Source organism: Acartia tonsa, chromosome 4 (assembly GCF_053477335.1).
Source record: "Acartia tonsa isolate MP-2025a chromosome 4, ASM5347733v1, whole genome shotgun sequence".
Classification (NCBI taxonomy): domain Eukaryota; kingdom Metazoa; phylum Arthropoda; class Copepoda; order Calanoida; family Acartiidae; genus Acartia; species Acartia tonsa.
The window spans coordinates 14,002,287-14,021,059 of NC_137263.1; the positions used below are offsets into that span (position 1 = coordinate 14,002,287).

The 18,773-nt window shown below is 31.6% G+C and overlaps 2 protein-coding genes across 14 annotated transcripts in view; one reads left to right on the forward strand and one right to left on the reverse strand.

Annotated features, from left to right (window-relative positions):
• Window positions 1-18,773, forward strand: part of LOC145316173 (basement membrane-specific heparan sulfate proteoglycan core protein-like) — a 130,801-nt gene that overhangs the window by 44,136 nt on the left and 67,892 nt on the right. The window lies entirely within an intron of this gene.
• Window positions 568-17,262, reverse strand: LOC145316176 (neo-calmodulin-like). The gene is made up of 5 exons (XM_080156519.1): window positions 16,991-17,262; window positions 13,257-13,326; window positions 11,610-11,713; window positions 4,068-4,151; window positions 568-1,720 (listed from the first exon to the last, which is right to left on the reverse strand). Exons 1-5 carry the CDS (start codon window positions 17,060-17,062, stop codon window positions 1,586-1,588), a joined length of 465 nt encoding a protein of 154 aa, XP_080012645.1. The 5' UTR covers window positions 17,063-17,262; the 3' UTR covers window positions 568-1,585.

Here is an 18,773-nt window from a genome sequence, read left to right on the forward strand (position 1 = left end):
CCTTCTCACTAATTTAATTAAAGTTGCAATTTTCTGTTTCGACCCTGAACATCGTTATCAAGTTTCCTGGGATTAATTACATTAATTATATAATTTCAACATAAACAGGTCAAACACAGTATGAAGTATTAAATTATCCAATAAAACAATATCTTTTTACATATAATTAAAGTTTCTACATACATAAAGAAATTTTAAGGTTTTAAAAAATCGTTATATTATTACTTGGATAGTGATGTTCCCAGCTGGCTAAACTAACGATACCCCCATCACACCCTTTACCACATTCCCTCTCCTCCTACTGGATGAACGAACTGTCCAATAAACGAGGTTCATATTAGCAAGATGAATTGACGACAAAAAATAGTTAAAAATTTGCCCAGGACCTATGAAAAGCCACATAACATCAAAGGAGAACATAACCATATCGGTTTAGCGGTTAGCAAGATCCTTTGGTAACGATAGATAGATAGACAAAGATCCTGTTACTTTTATATAAGAATGATATGAGCAAAGCATTTGAAATTAAAATGGCAACTAAAGAAACTGAACTTAAGTAATAAAATAAACTTTATCAACATATTTATTTATGATTTACATGTGTTTACACGAAAATGCAATTTTACATTTTATTTAAGTTACATTTTTAAATTATGATAAACTTAACGATACAAAAATAATTTCAATATTGATTCTTAAAATTTATTCTTTTGTGATTTTTTTAATATTAAGGTTAATTTGATTTGAATTAAGAAAATAAGATATATATAATTTAAAACTAAGAAGTAATTACTAATGTAGTAACCTTTGATCCTAGTTTAAAATTATAGTTAATAAAAGGCTTGACAGCTTCCATAAAGCCGCTACTTAACCGCAATCGCCGGAAGCAACTTCAAGCAGCGGCTAAATAACTGCTGTCAGCATTTTTTAAGAAAACGTACATTTAGTAAATTTGAATCTTATATGGTTAAATACATTTTATTAAGCTTAAACGTATAGTTACAGGGCGTGAGCGCAAAATTATAAATTTATTCCATTCTATATAGTCTAAGATGCAAATAGATATTACTTGAATCTTACACCAGAATATCATTACTTTAATAAATTTAAACTTGTAGGTGGCTTTAAGAACGATCCCCCAATCCATCCCCTTTACCCAAGCCCCTCTCTTTCTAACTGCTAGATTATTGGCCAAAAGACTCATGCACGTACCCTGTATTGTACTTATAACAGTGTTGGCAGCCGCGCGTCAGCCGCCTATAAGCATCAGGAAAATCGACCTTTTACAATTCTAAAAATCAGCTGGAAGTCTAAACCTGACCCTAATATTGCAATCCCTCTTTTTTAAAAATCAAATCGAGGCTCGACAACGTGTCCTAAAAATAAGCTGTGAGACGTCAATAGATAATATCTTTTTAAGTGGTTTCCTTTCTCATTCTCATCTCATCTCTCCCTTTTATGACGTCACACGGTTCATTTTTTTCCGCCAATTTGTCCAGTCTCAATCAAATCTTCCAAACGGGTATAAATTTTAGGCTTATTAGCTGACGTGTTGCTGCCGAGCCCTGCTGAAAAACTTTAAAAACTAATCCTCAAGGTCCCAAAGCATCATGGCAACAAACTCGTTGTAGTCGAGCTTGCCATCTCCGTCCAGGTCTGCCTCGCGGAGCAACTCCTCCGCCTCCTCCATGGACAACCGAGCACCGTATTGGGTCACAACCTGTACATAAATCATGTCAATTAATTTGTTAAGTGTCAGGTTGTGTTTTTGTCTGTCTGTTTATTTTCGAAATAATATTAGGAAGCATATTTTATTCGCTTTTTTTGCCAGTAAAACAATCCAGTATCTTTTTTATATTTATTTTTTTTATGTTTGTTGATAATTAGGGCTCGGCAGCCGCGCCTTAGCCGCGCATGAGCAAATAATGTACATATAATATAGCAATTTACTACGAAAAGATTTTCTAAAGCGTAATTTGAAACATTAAAATCAAAACATTGAAACAAAAATAAATAAGAAATATTTCACCTAGAAACGAAAAAGCTTTAAGTTTCTTAACTTTTTAGGTTATAAAAGAACAAGGACTGCTTTGCTCTGAGTAGCACACCAATTACAAATTAACATGATTTTAATATTTCAGTTTTCAAACATATTTTTAAGAAATCATGCAATAACCCTTCAAAAACCTCCAAATAAATAAAGAAAGTTACAATAAATTTGGTTAGCTTTGTGGGGATAGTCTCGGACGCACGGACGTACAGGCAGATAGAGTAGAGTAGCTGCGCACCTAAAAGTATTTTTGTGTATTTGTTTGTTCCAGTAATGGATATTTGATATATGTGGATATATTGACAGGGGAAAATTTGTCCTCAATTTAGCTTGCTTTTATGGACCTCATTTACTGATCATCTAGTAAGAGGGGAGGGGATGGTGCAAAGGGGGTGGATGGAGGAGGATCGTTTTTTTAGCCAGCTGCGAGCATCACTTTATCAGAGTATATAAAAATCTGGTGCAACATCTAAGTAATAATATATCGATTGTTGCAGTTGTTTAATTGTAAGATAACCATCACTAGACGTCAGTCTGACATCAACAAAAATTAAACAAAAAAAAACAAAGGAATTCTTTTTTCCCAAAAATTGTTGAAAATAAAAATTAAACACGTACAAAAACAAACAAGATTCAGTATCCATTTGAAAAAAATATTTTAATTACCTCTCTGCAAAAAAGAATGCATATTTTACCCTATCATACTTTATTAATACCCAAGTAAGTTGGTCCTACGTTGTTTAAATTTTATAGAAATAATTTTGCAAGGGAGTGGGGGGGGGGGGGATGAGGCGATAAACCCCATAATTTTTTTTAGGATCTAAGATTCACCTGATTGTAAAGTGTGTTTCTAGAACTTTTTTTCCGCTCTCCCCCCCCCCCCGCAAAAAAATAGCCAAAAAAGCCATATTTAAGAAAACTTTTGTGGATCAAAAAAACTTAAAATTGTGTTATGACATCATTTGTGATATTGTCAAGGTTGAATTATATTTCTTTTCTTTGAATATTCTTTTTTCTTAGGGCTCGGCAGCCGCGCGACGGCTGCTACCAAGCATCAAATTTGAACGGGCCGTTTTAAAATTATTTGAAAATGGGGATTTCAATATTTGGGTAAGGTTTAAACTTCCAGCTAATTTTTAAAATTGTAAAAGATTGATGATAAGCTTATAGTCGGCTGACGCGCAGCTGCCGAGCCATGTTTTTTTTCCGAATCTTAGCTCAACTATCTCTTCCTCATCTAAAATTCTTTTCAGCAGCGCAGCTACTTTATACACAGGTTTTGTCTGCACGTCTTTCATAAATACGCGCATATACAATAAAAATGTGTTTCAGCTTAAAAATACTTTATCCAACAATAGAATACTGTATTATAGTTCATTGTTTTAAATAGAATCTTTTACTTGTTATTGCTGGGTTACCTTCTATCATAAAAACTCTTGTTATTTTTAAAAATAGATTTGAAAATATTTTTAAACTTTTTTTTTGTCTCTATTAACAAACGTTTTGTCGTCTAAATTGAAACTATATCTATACTTTAAAATATAAAAGTTGACTAAAAATATGTCTTAAGATCATAAATTTTAAGTTAAATAGTTGTATAGGAAATAAATTAAATGAAAGTCCTTTTTTTCACAAGCAACTTTCTTTTAACTTTTAAGATTTGCAAGATTAAATACAGGAGAGACATAAATTGTTGAATCAATTTTTAGAACATTTGAAGCCTTTAGGGGCACTTTAGGAAGGGTGAAGGGTTCGACGACCCCTCCCCCCCATTTTAATTTTGGTTTTAAAAAATAACAATTTAATTTTTTTTTCAAAGGTGGTTTTTTTTCTAGGGAAGATTTCTCTTGGGAGGGGTTGTGGTTATAAACCTTCCCGGGACCAATGAGAATCTACCCTATTAAGAAGAACCATATCGGTTCAGCGTTTAGTGAGATTCTTTGATACAGACAGACAGAGATCCTGTTACTTTATTATAATGGTAGTTCTATCCCTGCCTCCTAGGAAAATTTGTAACCTTTTTTAGTTCTGCAGCGTCAATATATCCATTGCCGTCTCTGTCGAATATTTTGAATGCCTCCTTCAGCTCTGCAGAATTGTCCTGTAATGGATATATTATTACTTGGATGTTACACTATATTTTCATGTTCTCTAATAAAGTGAAACTCGCAGCGGGCAGTAACGATAACCCCCCATCCACCCTCCCTTATCCCATCCCCTCCTCTCCTACTGGATTAACGATCTTGTTAGCAACCTATATTAAGGACAATTTTCCCTTGTCATAATATCCACGTATATTTTACATCCATCTGTAAGTAAAATACTTGTCATATTTGCACTTGCAATTTATCTACCCATTACTCGCAATTTTGCACCCTCAAATAAAGACGTCTTAAGGTGTTTCAAATGTAAGTATCTCTTTATTAAATTAAGGTCGGGTGGTTAAACGTTAAAATTGGGATCACTTAACGCTCAATTTACAAATTACGCTTAGAGTTATTAGCCTCCAAAGAATCAATTCACGTAATATTAACTTTACTCACCCCCGTGCTATCTTTCAACCCCTCTGAAGCGAATCTGCTTAGTGATTATTCTAATAGGTTGGTTACTCTAATATTAGTGTTTTTTGTTCATTTGTTGGTATTGTTCTGTAGAGTTTTTAATATTTTGGGCTGCTTATGAGATAGACTTCTGAAAAATGTCTGTGATTTTATGGAAGTTGTTACCTTGTTTAATATATAAGCTGAACAAATTGAATATGTAAATATAATCAAATGAAAGACACCCTACGATTAAATAGTTTATCTGACATTCCATCATTATCTGGGTGTGCAAAAAAAATTGTTTCTACGTTTTGTCTCCTAAATCTAGTTAGGTATAGAAAACTTGTTGTGAAGTACAGAGAGAAGGTAGTTTCTTTACTAATGACTTCGTCCAAGAGAGGTTGTTGATTATATATTACCTTTTTCTTGGGGGGGGGGGGGGGGAGGGTGGAGATTTTTCTTGTTCTACCTATTATAATGTTAAAAAAATATTTTATAATCTTTAAAAAAATATCAGAAATCAGGGGCGTCCAAGCTTTTTTATTTGGGGGGGAAGGGGGGGGTAAAATTTTGAAAATAAAAATTTTGGGGATGCCTACCCCCAAGCTCATTTTTTTTTTTTGGGGGGGGGTAATCTTTATTTATAGAGGCATTTTTTTTGGGGGGGGGGGTAAAAATTGAAAATCCAAATTTTTTTTTTTTTTTGGGGGGGGGTGTATTCTGTTACGTGAGTTTCATGGGCTACACTGAAATATCAGTGTTCCATTAGACATCACAGCATTTCTTAAATACTTTGAATTTCAAGGACAATAAATAAGGGGGAAATAGAGGGAGAATATAAAGTTTAAACTCCCCTATTTTGAAAGCAAATTACGGGTTTTTCAAAACAACAAATTTCCTTTTTATAAATGCTATTTTACTTTTTGGTTTTTAAACCTCGTGAAAGATATCAGTTATTAAAACTTATAAACACTAATACAAGGTTTAAAAAACTAAAGCCTAGATTTTAATGATTAAGATTAAAGAAAATAATAAAAGTTATAAATTCTTTTTTAATTCAAATGCTTTGAAAATATAAATTGAAAATAATGGGGAGGGGGTAGTTTCTTCCCATAAGTCTAAACCCAGCGAGGCCCATAATGGGCTTCCCAGTACCCTTTCCTTTCCGGAACTTAAATAAAAAACAATCAAACTAAAAAGTAATTCCTTTCCCCCCTTTTATCAATTTATTCCAAAATTACAATGTGGTTTCAATGCTCGATAAGGCACTCAAAGGGAAATTCATTTATAATACATACACAGGCTGACAGCCATATTACTCTCGTATTATGAAACAGACTTGCTAGAAATACAAAGATGACAACATCCATAAAAGCTAAGCCCTGAAAGGGTATGACAAACGAACATTATCACTTGTAGAGTGTCAGAACAGAATGAGCAGAATATAAATGTTAAACTGCTTAAATACAGGATACTGTTTAAGGACTTACTTACATTTTAGGACATGATATAAAGATGCTTCTTCTCCAATATTGTACTTTGTTGTAATAGGAATCACACTGTGGGCTACAATTGAATCAAGACAAAAGTAAGTGCCGAGCCCTGGGACCTATGTAGGGTGAAAATAGACATAAATCCTTGATGATTCCAGGTGGAGACAAAATATTTTAGCGGGGTCTTTTGGTTTTTTTTCAATTTAAAGTTCTGAAAAAAAATTGAAAAAAATATGAAAATCTTGAATAAAAAAAAAACAAAAAATTATTTGTAATATTTTTTTTTATTTAAAGATACAAACAACTTATATAAATACTATAAGCTTTAAAAAAATCACAATTTTCAAATTTAGACTTTCAATATAAAGATTTGTAGAAAAAACCTAACAACAAATTCTAACATATTTCTGATCAACATAGCAATAAAACGTCTTTTGCAAAATCTTTATCATCAAAAATAAATAGCACTTACTAAAGACTTTTTTTCATTTAAACTTATACTTTTCACATTAATTAACTTTAAAGATTGATTTTTTTAAAAAGAAAGGTTGCGTGATTTTTTTATTCATAATTGATTGCCTAATTTTGAGATTCAGATAAAAAACCTTACTGCTTTATATCATTGGATACTCTACTAGCAGCGGCTACGCCTCTAGAGGCATATAGGGACCCTTAGGTTGGGGGGGAAGACGAACCCCCCCTTACAATTACAGTTTTTTTAATGAAAAAGTTAAAAACATTTATTTTGGAGAGTTGATTCTCTTGGGATAGTGATGGTACCCATCCCCAAAATAGTAATAAACCTTACCAGGACATATAAGAAGCTACCATGTAAAGGAGAACCATATTGGTTCAGTGGTTAGTGAGATCCCTTGGTGCACAAAGACTTACATAGAACGTGTTACTTTATTATAAAGATACATATATACACAAAAAACTCTACAATCAAAGTATGTCTGTTTGTTCATCTGTCTGTATAAAAACATTACAGAATATATTTATTTGGTACTAGCGGCTACGCTCCTAGAGGCCTTTAGGGACACTTGAGAGGGGAAGAAGTGGTTGAATTCTACAACTAGATTTTTATTTTAGACTTAAAAAGAAAAAGGTTTTTTTGTGTGTTGTGGTCCTTTTTTAAGGGGCGATTTCTCTTCTCTTTCTCAAAAAAAGTTATAAACCTTCGATCCAAGGACCTATGAGAAGCTACATAGTAAAGTAAAAAAAGAACCATATCAGTTTTTAAGCATCAGAAAGATGGACAAACAGACATCAATCTATTTTGTATCATAAATAGTGCTTTAAAGCAAGGGAGAAATATCATCTGGAAAAAAAAATTTCCTATCGTTTAAAAGTTATATCCCTGTATAAAAAAGATAGGATGTCCGTGTGTTTTTTCTGTCTGTGCCTAAAGTTCTTGCTAACCGCTGGACCAATTTGGTTCTTCTTTATTGACCTATCTTTTAGACTGATAATAGGATCAACATATTAAGGAGTAGTTTAGTGTCTATTAATCCTTATATAAAAGTAACAGTTTCTGTGTCTGTCTGTTTGTGTGTGTGTGTGTGTGAGGGTGTCTGTCGGTACCGAAGATTCTTTGTAACCGCTTAACTGATATAGTTCTTCTTGGTTCAAGTTTTTCATTGTCCTGAGAAGTTTTGAGTTTAGAAAAAATTAGTTCCTACCCAACATTTTAAAAAAAAATTTTTCTTTTACATACTAAAACTGAAAGTAGGGGATGGGTCAACTTCCCCCCACTTATCAAGGGCCCCTAGATGCCTCTAGGGGTAAAACCACTAGTGATAAAATAATTTTTATCTTAAATTATGATTAAATTGTTCTTTTTCCATTTAATAAAATATAATTGTAATTATTAACCTCAAAGAATATCAAGAATTAGGTAATTGGATTTAACAAGGGAAAAAGACAACATCCATAATTAGTGAAGTTTAAAAGAATGCAAATAAAGAAAATAGCAAGTGTAACATACAGATACAAAAATATATTAATCAGAGCGAGATGGGACAATGGGCTATTTATTAGACTAGTCCCCATAGTTTAATATAGGAATTTGTTATTTGTTGGCTTAACTACTTAGGGGACCTGTTGCGATTTTTGATTGGTTGGATTATTAAATTAAGTGCCCAACATTTCAACCATTAACTGAAACATACAGAAGGGTTATCCATGTATCATATTTGGGAATGTAAATCAATTTAGCGGTCATTGTCTTATCCCTTTAGATCCCTGAATAGTAATTAACAATGATCAATGGTTCTTTTTTTTCTATGTAGCTTCTCATTGGTTCTTGAAAGGTTTATAACTTATTTTGGGAGGGTACCTCCACCATCCTAGGAGAAATCAACCCCTAAAAAAGGACCCCATTTCACACACAAAAAAAAAACTTTTTCTTTTTAAGTCTAAAATAAAAATCTAGTTGTAGAATTCAACCACTTCTTCCCCTCTCAAGTGCCCCTAAAGGCCTCTAGGAGCGTAGCCGCTAGTACCAAATAAATATATTCTGTAATGTTTTTATACAGACAGATGAACAAACAGACATACTCTGATTGTAGAGTTTCTGTGTATATATGTATCTTTATAATAAAGTAACACGTTCTATGTAAGTCTTTGTGCACCTAGGGATCTCACTAACCACTGAACCAATATGGTTCTCCTTTACATGGTAGCTTCTTATATGTCCTGGTAAGGTTTATTACTATTTTGGGGATGGGTACCATCACCATCCCAAGAGAATCAACTCTCCAAAATAAATGTTTTTAACTTTTTCATTAAAAAAAACTGTAATTGTAAGGGGAGGTTCGTCTTCCCCCCCAACCTAAGGGTCCCTATATGCCTCTAGAGGCGTAGCCGCTGCTAGTAGAGTATCCAATGATATAAAGCAGTAAGGTTTTTTATCTGAATCTCAAAATTAGGCAATTAATTATGAATAAAAAAATCACGCAACCTTTTTTTTAAAAAAAAATCAATCTTTAAAGTTAATTAATGTGAAAAGTATAAGTTTAAATGAAAAAAAGTCTTTAGTAAGTGCTATTTATTTTTGATGATAAAGATTTTGCAAAAGACGTTTTATTGCTATGTTGATCAGAAATATGTTAGAATTTGTTGTTAGGTTTTTTCTACAAATCTTTATATTGAAAGTCTAAATTTGAAAATTGTGATTTTTTTAAAGCTTATAGTATTTATATAAGTTGTTTGTATCTTTAAATAAAAAAAAATATTAAAAATTATTTTTTGTTTGTTTTTTATTAAAGATTTTCATATTTTTTTCAATTTTTTTTCAGAACTTTAAATTGAAAAAAAACCAAAAGACCCCGCTAAAATATTTTGTCTCCACCTGGAATCATCTAGGATTTATGTCTATTTTCACCCTACATAGGTCCCAGGGCTCGGCACTTACTTTTGTCTTGATTCAATTGTAGCCCACAGTGATCAGTATTCCAAAAATCAGATGAATAGGATAATTATAATTCATAAAAAAATGGTATCAAAAAGGTAAAAAATAATATGCTTTAAAAGACGTACGGACAATCTTGAAACGATTATAGAGTTGCTACACTTTTAAATCGTACATAACTATTATACAGGGTCATTCAAGAGAAATGATTTAAAAAAAAACTTAATTATGCATAGAAAATAAAACAATTATGTAAAATCCTTTGGATATTTTGAAAACCTATTATGAGACATTTATGTTTCAAATATTTGAAAATGATTATTTCAACAAATTATGCCCTAAAAACCGGTTTTTCCAAAGGCCCTTTTTTCGAAGATTTATTGATTTAAAGGTTGTAAAAAAAATGCGCACCTTTTTGAAATTTAAATTGCGCAGCTTGTATTAATAGTAGAAAAATGTTATGCATATCGTTAGAATCGTCATAAGCTCTGTTTTTTTAATATATAAAAAACATTCCTGTGCTACGTATAGTATAGGAGCTTCGAGATAAAATGTTCCAATTACTTAAAACTTTTCAACCTTTTGCTCACATTTTTCAATTTAGCTCCTAAACTACAAATAGCACACAAACGGGTCTTATATTTTCAAAAACTAGAGCTTATGACGATTCCAGCGGTATGCGCAACATTTTTCTACTATCAACATAAGTCACGCAATTTGAAAATTAAAAATGTGTGTATTTTTGCACAACCTTTAAATCCATAAATCTTCGAAAAAAAGGTCTTTGGAAAAACCGGTTTTTTGGGCATAATTTGTTGAAATAATATTTTTTTATATTTGTAACATAAATGTCTCATAATAGGTTTTCCAAATATAAAAAGCATTTTACATAATTGTTTTATTTTCTATGCATAATTAAGTTTTAAAAAAAATCATTTCTCTTGAATGACCCTGTAGGAATCACTCATGCAAAGTTTAAAATCGATAGGACAATTCTAATATGTCTAAATTATCTAAAAGAGCTAACCGTTACGTACGCACGTACCGACCCTATTTATAGAAAAGCTTCGCGTTAAAAAATATTATTTCTGTTTGTGTCATAAAGCGTGATAAGGGAGAAAATGTGTCAAATTTTGTAGTTCAAGGTTTACCCATTTACATCTGTCACATTACTTTGCAAAAATGGAACAAAAGACGACATGTACTCCATTATTTTGCAACTAAAGTAGACATAATCCCCCCCCCTCCACCCTTCAATTATTTTTTAATCATACCACGGGGTTAGGGGTTTAAGCAGGGATCTAAAGGGATAAGACAGTGGCCTATGAATTGATATACATCCCGAATCCATGATACACAAAATTACCACTTCTTTAGATTACAATCAACCAATCATAGTTCGATAAAAGTCCCCAAAGTTTTTAAGCCAATGAATAAAAACGTTATTTTAAAACTGTGGGGACAAGAATAATAAACAGCCCAATGTCTTTTCCCCCCTTCCTGGGTTTTAGGTCATTTTAAAGGTTATCAATTGGTTTTCAATTTTATGATTACGATGCAACTCCATGCTAAATAAGTATCATGTTGCTTATCAAAAGCAAGTTAAGCCTTTTTTTTTAAGGGTAAGGAGGTTTAATGCTACCCAAAGGGGTGATAATTATAATAGAAAAGTTAGAGGGCGGGGAGGGTATTTTGCTCTATTTGCAAAATACTGGATTTTTACCACAAAAGACGTTTTTAAGATAAATTACAAATAAGGTACAACAATGAAGTAATTTAATACCTAAACTTTTTTTTACTTTTTCTAAAATTTATCACTTTAATACTTTTGCTTACATGTTTTTTTTATTTATAAATATTGGATGTGTTTGTTATAATAAAACAACAGATTGTCGTCTGTCTGAACCGAAGGATCTCGCTAACCGCTGAACCACCACCCCCTTAAGAGAAATCACCGAAAAATACCAAAAATATAGAAATTTTCCCGCAGGTCGGTGCCAGTATCGTAGAAACATGAAAAAAAGCTGATCTTAACATGTTTTATCAAATTTATAAATTTAAAGCAAAAAAACATTTAAAGTGCCACTAGAGTCCTCTCGGGGGCGCATTACCTGATGTTCTGCTTGCTTCTTCATCATTTCTAAGAACTCATCAAAATCAATAGTTCCATCACCATTAACATCATACTCTATCACCAGGTTTAGCACCTCATCCTCTAATATAAAAAAAGCTGGTAAACTACGTATTGAAAATTACAAAAAAAACTAAATAATGTTATAGGTAAGATTTAAAAATGAGAGTACATTCTTGTGTAATTCCGTAAAGTTGGGTGTTGGGTTGTAGTCAAATGCTCTTATTAAGTCAAAGAGTTCTTAATTTATAACCAAATGTATTGTATTGAACCTGTAGGGAAAAGCTCTTGAGGATAGGGGCGAAACTGTTAGTATCATAATATGCCAGTAGTGTATCATTAAGGGTGTTAGATAAATTTGTTAAGGCTTTATAAAGCAATGCTTATTTCCATTATTATCCTTATCATAAAGTAACAGAATGTTTGTCTGTCTGTAAGCATCGAAGGATCTCGCTAACCGTTGAACTAATATGGTTGTCCTCTACAGGGTAGCTTTTCATGGATCTAGAAAGGTTTATGACATTTTTGAGGGAGGATACTACAACCCACCTAAGAAAAATCGCCCCTTGAAAAATTAAGCAATCCAACCCCCCCTCTCTCCACAAAAATTAGAAATTGGGGGTAAATTCAAATCTCTACTCCTCAGGTACCCTTAGAGGCCTCTAAGGGAGTAGCCGCTAGTTTTATATTATACAATAATGGTTATTTCTCGTATCGTATTATAAACGGCTTTCCGCGGATATAGAATGTACAATTATAAGATTAAAACTAGTTTTTTTAGCCCCGTGGTGCCGAAGGCACCGGCTAAAAAAACTAGTTTTAATCTTATGATTGTACATTTCTATATTCGTAGAAAACTGGATATAATACGATGCTAGACATAGTTTTTTCGTATTGATGAGAACCGGTTCCTATCCACCGGATTCGAATGAATACGAGAAAAACATTTAAATCTTTTTTGAAATGACGTCACATTATATTTAAATCTTTTTGCAAGTGTTGAAGCATTGTTTTCAAGAAAAATTTTCCCTTTAAAGGTTAATATAAGCCTAAACTAAATTCCCTAAACTTAACCTTTGTCTATACTTTTGAAATAATACTTTTTTTTCATTTAAAAAGAAGCGACAAATTTTGTAACGTAATGACGTATAAACTTTAATTGTAACAAGGAAAATTTTGTAAAATAATACCGCAGTAACTACAAGCTAATGCCAGCTTTAAAAAATGGTTTTAAGTATTATACACTTTATTGTTTTTTAAGCATACTTTATCAGAATTAAAACTATTTTGTGTCCGATTTTTAAATTCATCACCGTTACATTTACAGGGTTTTCAGCTATCTTACTTTTTCAGAAACCTGAAATCTTAAGGATATATAGAGAAGCTGTGTATTTAAAAACTAGCGGTTACAACCCTAGTTCAGGGGCACATGAGAGAATTGGGCGTAAGAAGTGATTTTTCTTCCAAAATAGTTATAAGCCTTCCCTGACTTTAAAAAAGCTAAACTTTCAAGAAGAACCAAGTCGGTCCAGTGGTTAGTTATATCCTAAGCTACATAAAAACAGACATTTAGGAAGGCAGATATCCTGTTACTTTTACTAAAGGATGAACTAAAGATATGGCAAACCTGTTGGATTTTGCCCCATAGACCTCATGACAGGTAGCAGCTCCTTCGTAGATATTGTCCCACTTCCATCCTATAGTAAATAAATATAGTATATCTAGATCCAATATTAGTAAGTTAGACCAATAAGAAGGAGTGACATTACGGTCATATTTTTTAAAAGCGAAGCTTTTCTATAATTATGGTCGGTCCGTCCGTACGTCCGTCCGTCCGTAACGGATAGCTTTTTTCGCTAATTTGGGCATGTTAGAATTATCCTATTGATTTAAAACTTTGCATGGTGATTCCTGTAGTAGTTAGGTACGATTTAGAAAGCGTAGCAACTCTATTATCATTACCAGAATGTTCGTACGTCCATTTTAAACATGTTGATTTTTTAACTTTTTTAACAACAAAGTTTTTATGTTATCTAATAATCTGATTGATCTGAGTTTTTCAACAATTTTACTTACAATTTCGCTTCGACATTTATACATTTATATTCTGATTATTCAGTTCTGACACTATACAAGTGTTAGTGTCCGTTTGTTCTACCGTCTCAGTGCTTCGCTTTTATGGATGTTGTCATCCTTGTTATTAAAAAAATAACACATATTTATAATAACAATGATTAATGGCTTATTTTCTTCGTTGTTTTCAGGGAAATTATGAAACAACCAAAAAAAATTACAGTTTTTGTTGAAAAAGTACAGTAAAGTTGAAAATTAAAAACTTAGGTGTCAACATCTAAAAATGGTTTTAGCGCATTTTTCTTATGTTCAAATATTCTACCTTTTGCAAGAATGGCTGCAAAACGCTTCAAAGTTGAGATATAGAGCTATAAATTTATACAGATACTATTGGGGACATGTACTAGAATAGGTCAAAGTTTGAAGGCCATATCTCAATCAGGGAGAAAGTACTGGCCCCCCAAAGTCGACTACTGAAAATCCAATTTTGAGCATAAGAAAAATGCGCTAAAACCATTTTTAGATGTTGTCACCTCAGTTTTTAATTTTCAACTTTACTGTACTTTTTCAACAAAAACTGTAATTTTTTTGGTTGTTTCATAATTTCCCTTAAAAACGAAGAAAATAAGCCATTAATCATTAAATTCTGAAAAACATTAAAATATTAAAGTACAAAATCACACAGACTCAAGTTTTTAAAAAGATATTTTAAGGCAGGGAGGGGACATTAAGCTGTTTATTACACTAGTCCCCAAAGTTTTAAAATAACAATTCTTATTCGTTAGCTTGAACTTTGGGGACTTTTATCTAATTTTGATATTGGTTAAATGTACAAAAGTTTCAACCACTAATTGTAATCTACAAAAGGGACAGTATTATTTAACATCATTGGCGATGTACATCAATTTATCGGCTATTGTCATCCCTTTAGATCCATGATTTCAAGCATATTGTTTCTCTTTAACGTCTCGCTAAAGGTCAAATTATTTTATTTTTAGTGCAAGTTCTATTTTTGTGCAGAAAGTAAGAAAATTTTACAATTTTAAATTTAAAGCTAGGTGGTATCTTTAATAAGTTGAAGCAGGTGCGTACACAGAAATTTCAATAGGGGTAGAATAAATGGATATAGAATATACGTTGATATTATGACAGGAGAAAAATTATCTTCAATTTAACATTTATCATTTATCACTTATTGGTCAGTTTGTTCATCCAGTAGAAGGGAAGGTGGATATGGGGGGATCGTTATTTTAGCCAGCTGTAAGGTTCAATTTATTAGAATACATGATATTCTGGTGTAAGATCCAAGTAATAAGAAATCCATTCGTAGGATTTTTTTTGGCTAGTTTTTCATATTTCAAACAAACATCGAAGTGAAAATATCTTATTTTGTTTGTTTCATTTTTAACAAGAAAAATATGCAAAACAATATTCTGTTAAATTTCGTTTCAACAAATATTGTATTTAGTGTATGTCTATATTAATACATTTATGATATTTAGGGGGTATGGGGTAAGAGATATAAGTTTTCCGGAATTTTAATGTAGGGAGTAGATTTGAAATCTGCATCAAATTTTAAGGATTTTTTATAAAATTCGTTTTTTGTAAAATTCTTTATCTAAAAGCGAAAATACATTTTAAGTTAATTAATTTTGACCAATAGGATAGGTGGATTTTAAACTACCTGCGCTCTAATTGGTTGAATGATGTACGACATCCAATCAGAGCGCAGATTTTTTAAATCCACCAATCACAGATGCCAAAATTAATTAACTTAATTTGTATTTCCGCTTTTAGATAAAGAATTATACAAAAAACGAATTTTATAAAAAATCCTTAAAATTTGATGCAGATTTCAAATCTACTCCCTACGTTACAATTCCGGAAAACTTATATCTCTTAGTATGGGGGCATTAACTTACTCACCTGTCTAACATTAAATCATCAGAGCTACATAATATTATAACACAGTGTAAACTTCCTGGCAGGGAGGAGACATTGGGCTGTTTATTATACTAGTCCCCAAAGTTTTATAATAACTTTTTTTTATTCGTTGGCCTAAAAACTTTGGGGACAATATAGAATTTGATTGATTGGTCTATTGAGTTAAGTGTCCGGACGTTTCAACCACTGGGTGTAATCTACAAAAGGGGAAATTTTGTGTATCATTATTTGGGATGTACATCAATATATCGGCTACTGTCTTATCCCTTTAGATTCCTGGTATTAGAGAGATTAAAGACAAAGAATATAACAAATATTATATAAGCAAAAATTATATATACGAGATGGGTTTATGTTCAAAAGTAATGGGGAATAAGCATTAATATTAATTGTTCTATATTAACAAACTTATAATATGTACTTTTTTCGTATCTTTTAATTTTGTTAACTCATAATAGTCACAAAGACTTTATCTAAAGTATCGTGTTTGTCATTTTTAACATGCTTTCAAATTCTTTAAGCTTTTTTTAAACAAAAATATTCGAAAACCCGTATCGGAAAGTGAGTATTTAACTATGCATAAAGACAGTTATTTAAATATTTTATGTTATCCCAATATGTATTTTTTTGGTATGAGCATTTAGATCTCGCTATTAAACAATTTGTGTTATCTATTTTAAAGAAGTTTTAAATTGCCCCTGAGGGGGTTTCTAGGATAATTCATTTAAAGATTAACGTCTTTGGATGAATTAGGCTACTTTTCTAATACTTTTAAATACAGAGCCCCTGGATGCTAGGAGCGAAGCCACAAGAACTATAATATTTCATTGACATAACAGTTATTCTTCATAAATCAAGTAAAAATCCCATGTAAGATTTAATTTTGATAAAAAAATTTCAAAAGACCCTATTGTCATTTTGCTGCAGAATATGAAAGACACACAGACAAATGGACAGTTCATAAAACTAGAGTAGATGCGCTTCAAATTACATACATATAAAAATACGTTTGTAGATTTCATTGCCATTTTGGTAATGTTTTTTTTGCCAATATACAGATGAAATATAAATGATAGTTATTTATCACATCGTACTATAGACATCTTTGCACTGATATAAAACAGAAAAAATATAAGATTAATACACGTTTTGTTAGCCCAGAGAGGCCGAAAGCACGGGCTAACCATTTCATATTTTTACTTGCTATTTGTGGAAATTTGTCTGTAATACATGCTATACATGATTGTTCAGTATGGCTAAGAACCAGTTTTAATCCGACGGATATTAATCGGTTTCGCAGCCAAACTGGAAAAAAATATTAAAAATCAAGATATAAAATGTTGCCTTGTCAAACTCTTCAAACGCCTGTTTAAACTCCATACGCTGTAAATCTGACATCGACATTTTAATGTCCATTAAGAAAACTTTTTATTGTAGAAATATTATCATTAATTTAAACCATATCACTTTTATCATAGGATAACTAAATTTCTTGATTTATTTGTTAGAATATTAAGAAAGCTTTTCGTTTCATTTGAGTAGCTTAGTAGGCTGTTTGCTCTGAGACATTTAGTGTAAAACTACGGTTAATCTGTGCTGTTTGTTGGGCCGGAGTTGTGAAGCCGTATTGGCGGTCACAGACAATACGGAATATTTTCCACGCAATTTGCTCTTTACATTTGATATTTGTTTGTCCGTGTTTATCTATTATTTTTGATTTTCTGGGAAATTATTTATTATATAATTAAACTTTGTGTATTCATTAATTAGAATTAAATTACATCTTTTTAACATTTAGACTAATTTTTAGGAATTTCTTAAAAATAAGGTATGTATACAATATACCTAAGTTTATCTTATAAAAATATGTAGTTCTCTGTAAAGAACGAGATAGGTAAACCCAGAAGCTCTTTTAAGTGCCTATAAAAAAATAATGTCATACAATACAAATGACCAATGATAGGCCAGTTCACAAACTAAATTACCAATGGCATGGCAGTATACATTTTAATTGACCAATGGTTGGCCATTTTTATAGGCACTAAAAAAGCTTCGTATACTCAACTTTCAATTGCTTTAAATTAAATTACTTAATTTAGTAATGTTTAAGTTTTAAATATTTTGTATAGTCTTATCCCTATATGAAAGGAACAGGAAATATCTCATTAACCGCTGAACTGATATGGTTCTTTTTTATAGTATAGCTTCTCATAGGTCCAGATTTCAACTATTGTTGGAGGGTATCACCACCCTCCCAAGAGCAATCGCACCTAGAAATAAATGACTTTGTATAAAACTAAAACTGAAAAGGTACCCCCCCCCCCCCCCCCCCACCAGTCTTTATCCAATGAGGCCTGTAGGAACGTAGCCGCTAGTTTTAGTTAAAAGAGCAGAAGGTAAACTATTTAACATTTCATATACGGGTATGTTTTTAAATGATTTATTGATGTTTATCTATTGTTTTATTCGATGAAGCTTATAATGCCTATAAAAAAATGATGCCATACAAAACAATTGACCAATAATAGGCCAGTATACATTTTGATTGATCAATTTTTTAAAGGCACTTAGGCTGCTTCGCTTTATTCATTTAATTTTAATAATTATATTTATTTGTCCTTTTATATTAGATTTAAAATCATTGTTAGATTGTTATATTAATTTTATAAAAAGTACAACAATAATTGCTGGGAATGTGAAGTGTAGTTAGAGGTACAGCATCTCCAGCAGCTGGACATGTTTGTGTTTCACGTGCCTGCCAGGGAACAAGTGTGCGTGGGGATAATGTTCATAGTCCTCAAATTTCAACATTTGTCCTTCAATTAATCTATTTTCAAAGGGTAAGTTGTTTAAATTGGAGTTTTTATACGTTTTGTATTTTGATTTTAAAAAGCGATGATACTCTACAAGTCCTCTACAATTTGCAATGATTTTTTATTATTTGTTCTTTTTGGCAATTTTTATTTAAACACATTTGATATATTAATCTAAAATTTTTGTATGGATTATTATTTTAAAGTTTGAAATAGTCTAAATGACTAATTGCATATTTTATCAAAAATTGTCACCTTGACTTTAGAAAAGTGTTTAACATTATATGATCATGGAAGACAAAATGTATTTAAAG

Coding starts and splice junctions, on each gene's coding strand:
- LOC145316176 (XM_080156519.1), bottom strand. CDS start 17,062: ATGGACATTAAAATGTCGATGTCAGATTTACAGCGTATGGAGTTTAAA. Junction 13,327..16,990: donor CGTTTGAAGAGTTTGACAAG/GCAACATTTTAT, acceptor TATTTACTATAG/GATGGAAGTGGGACAATATC. Junction 1,721..4,067: donor ACGCTGCAGAACTAAAAAAG/GTTACAAATTTT, acceptor ATTTATGTACAG/GTTGTGACCCAATACGGTGC.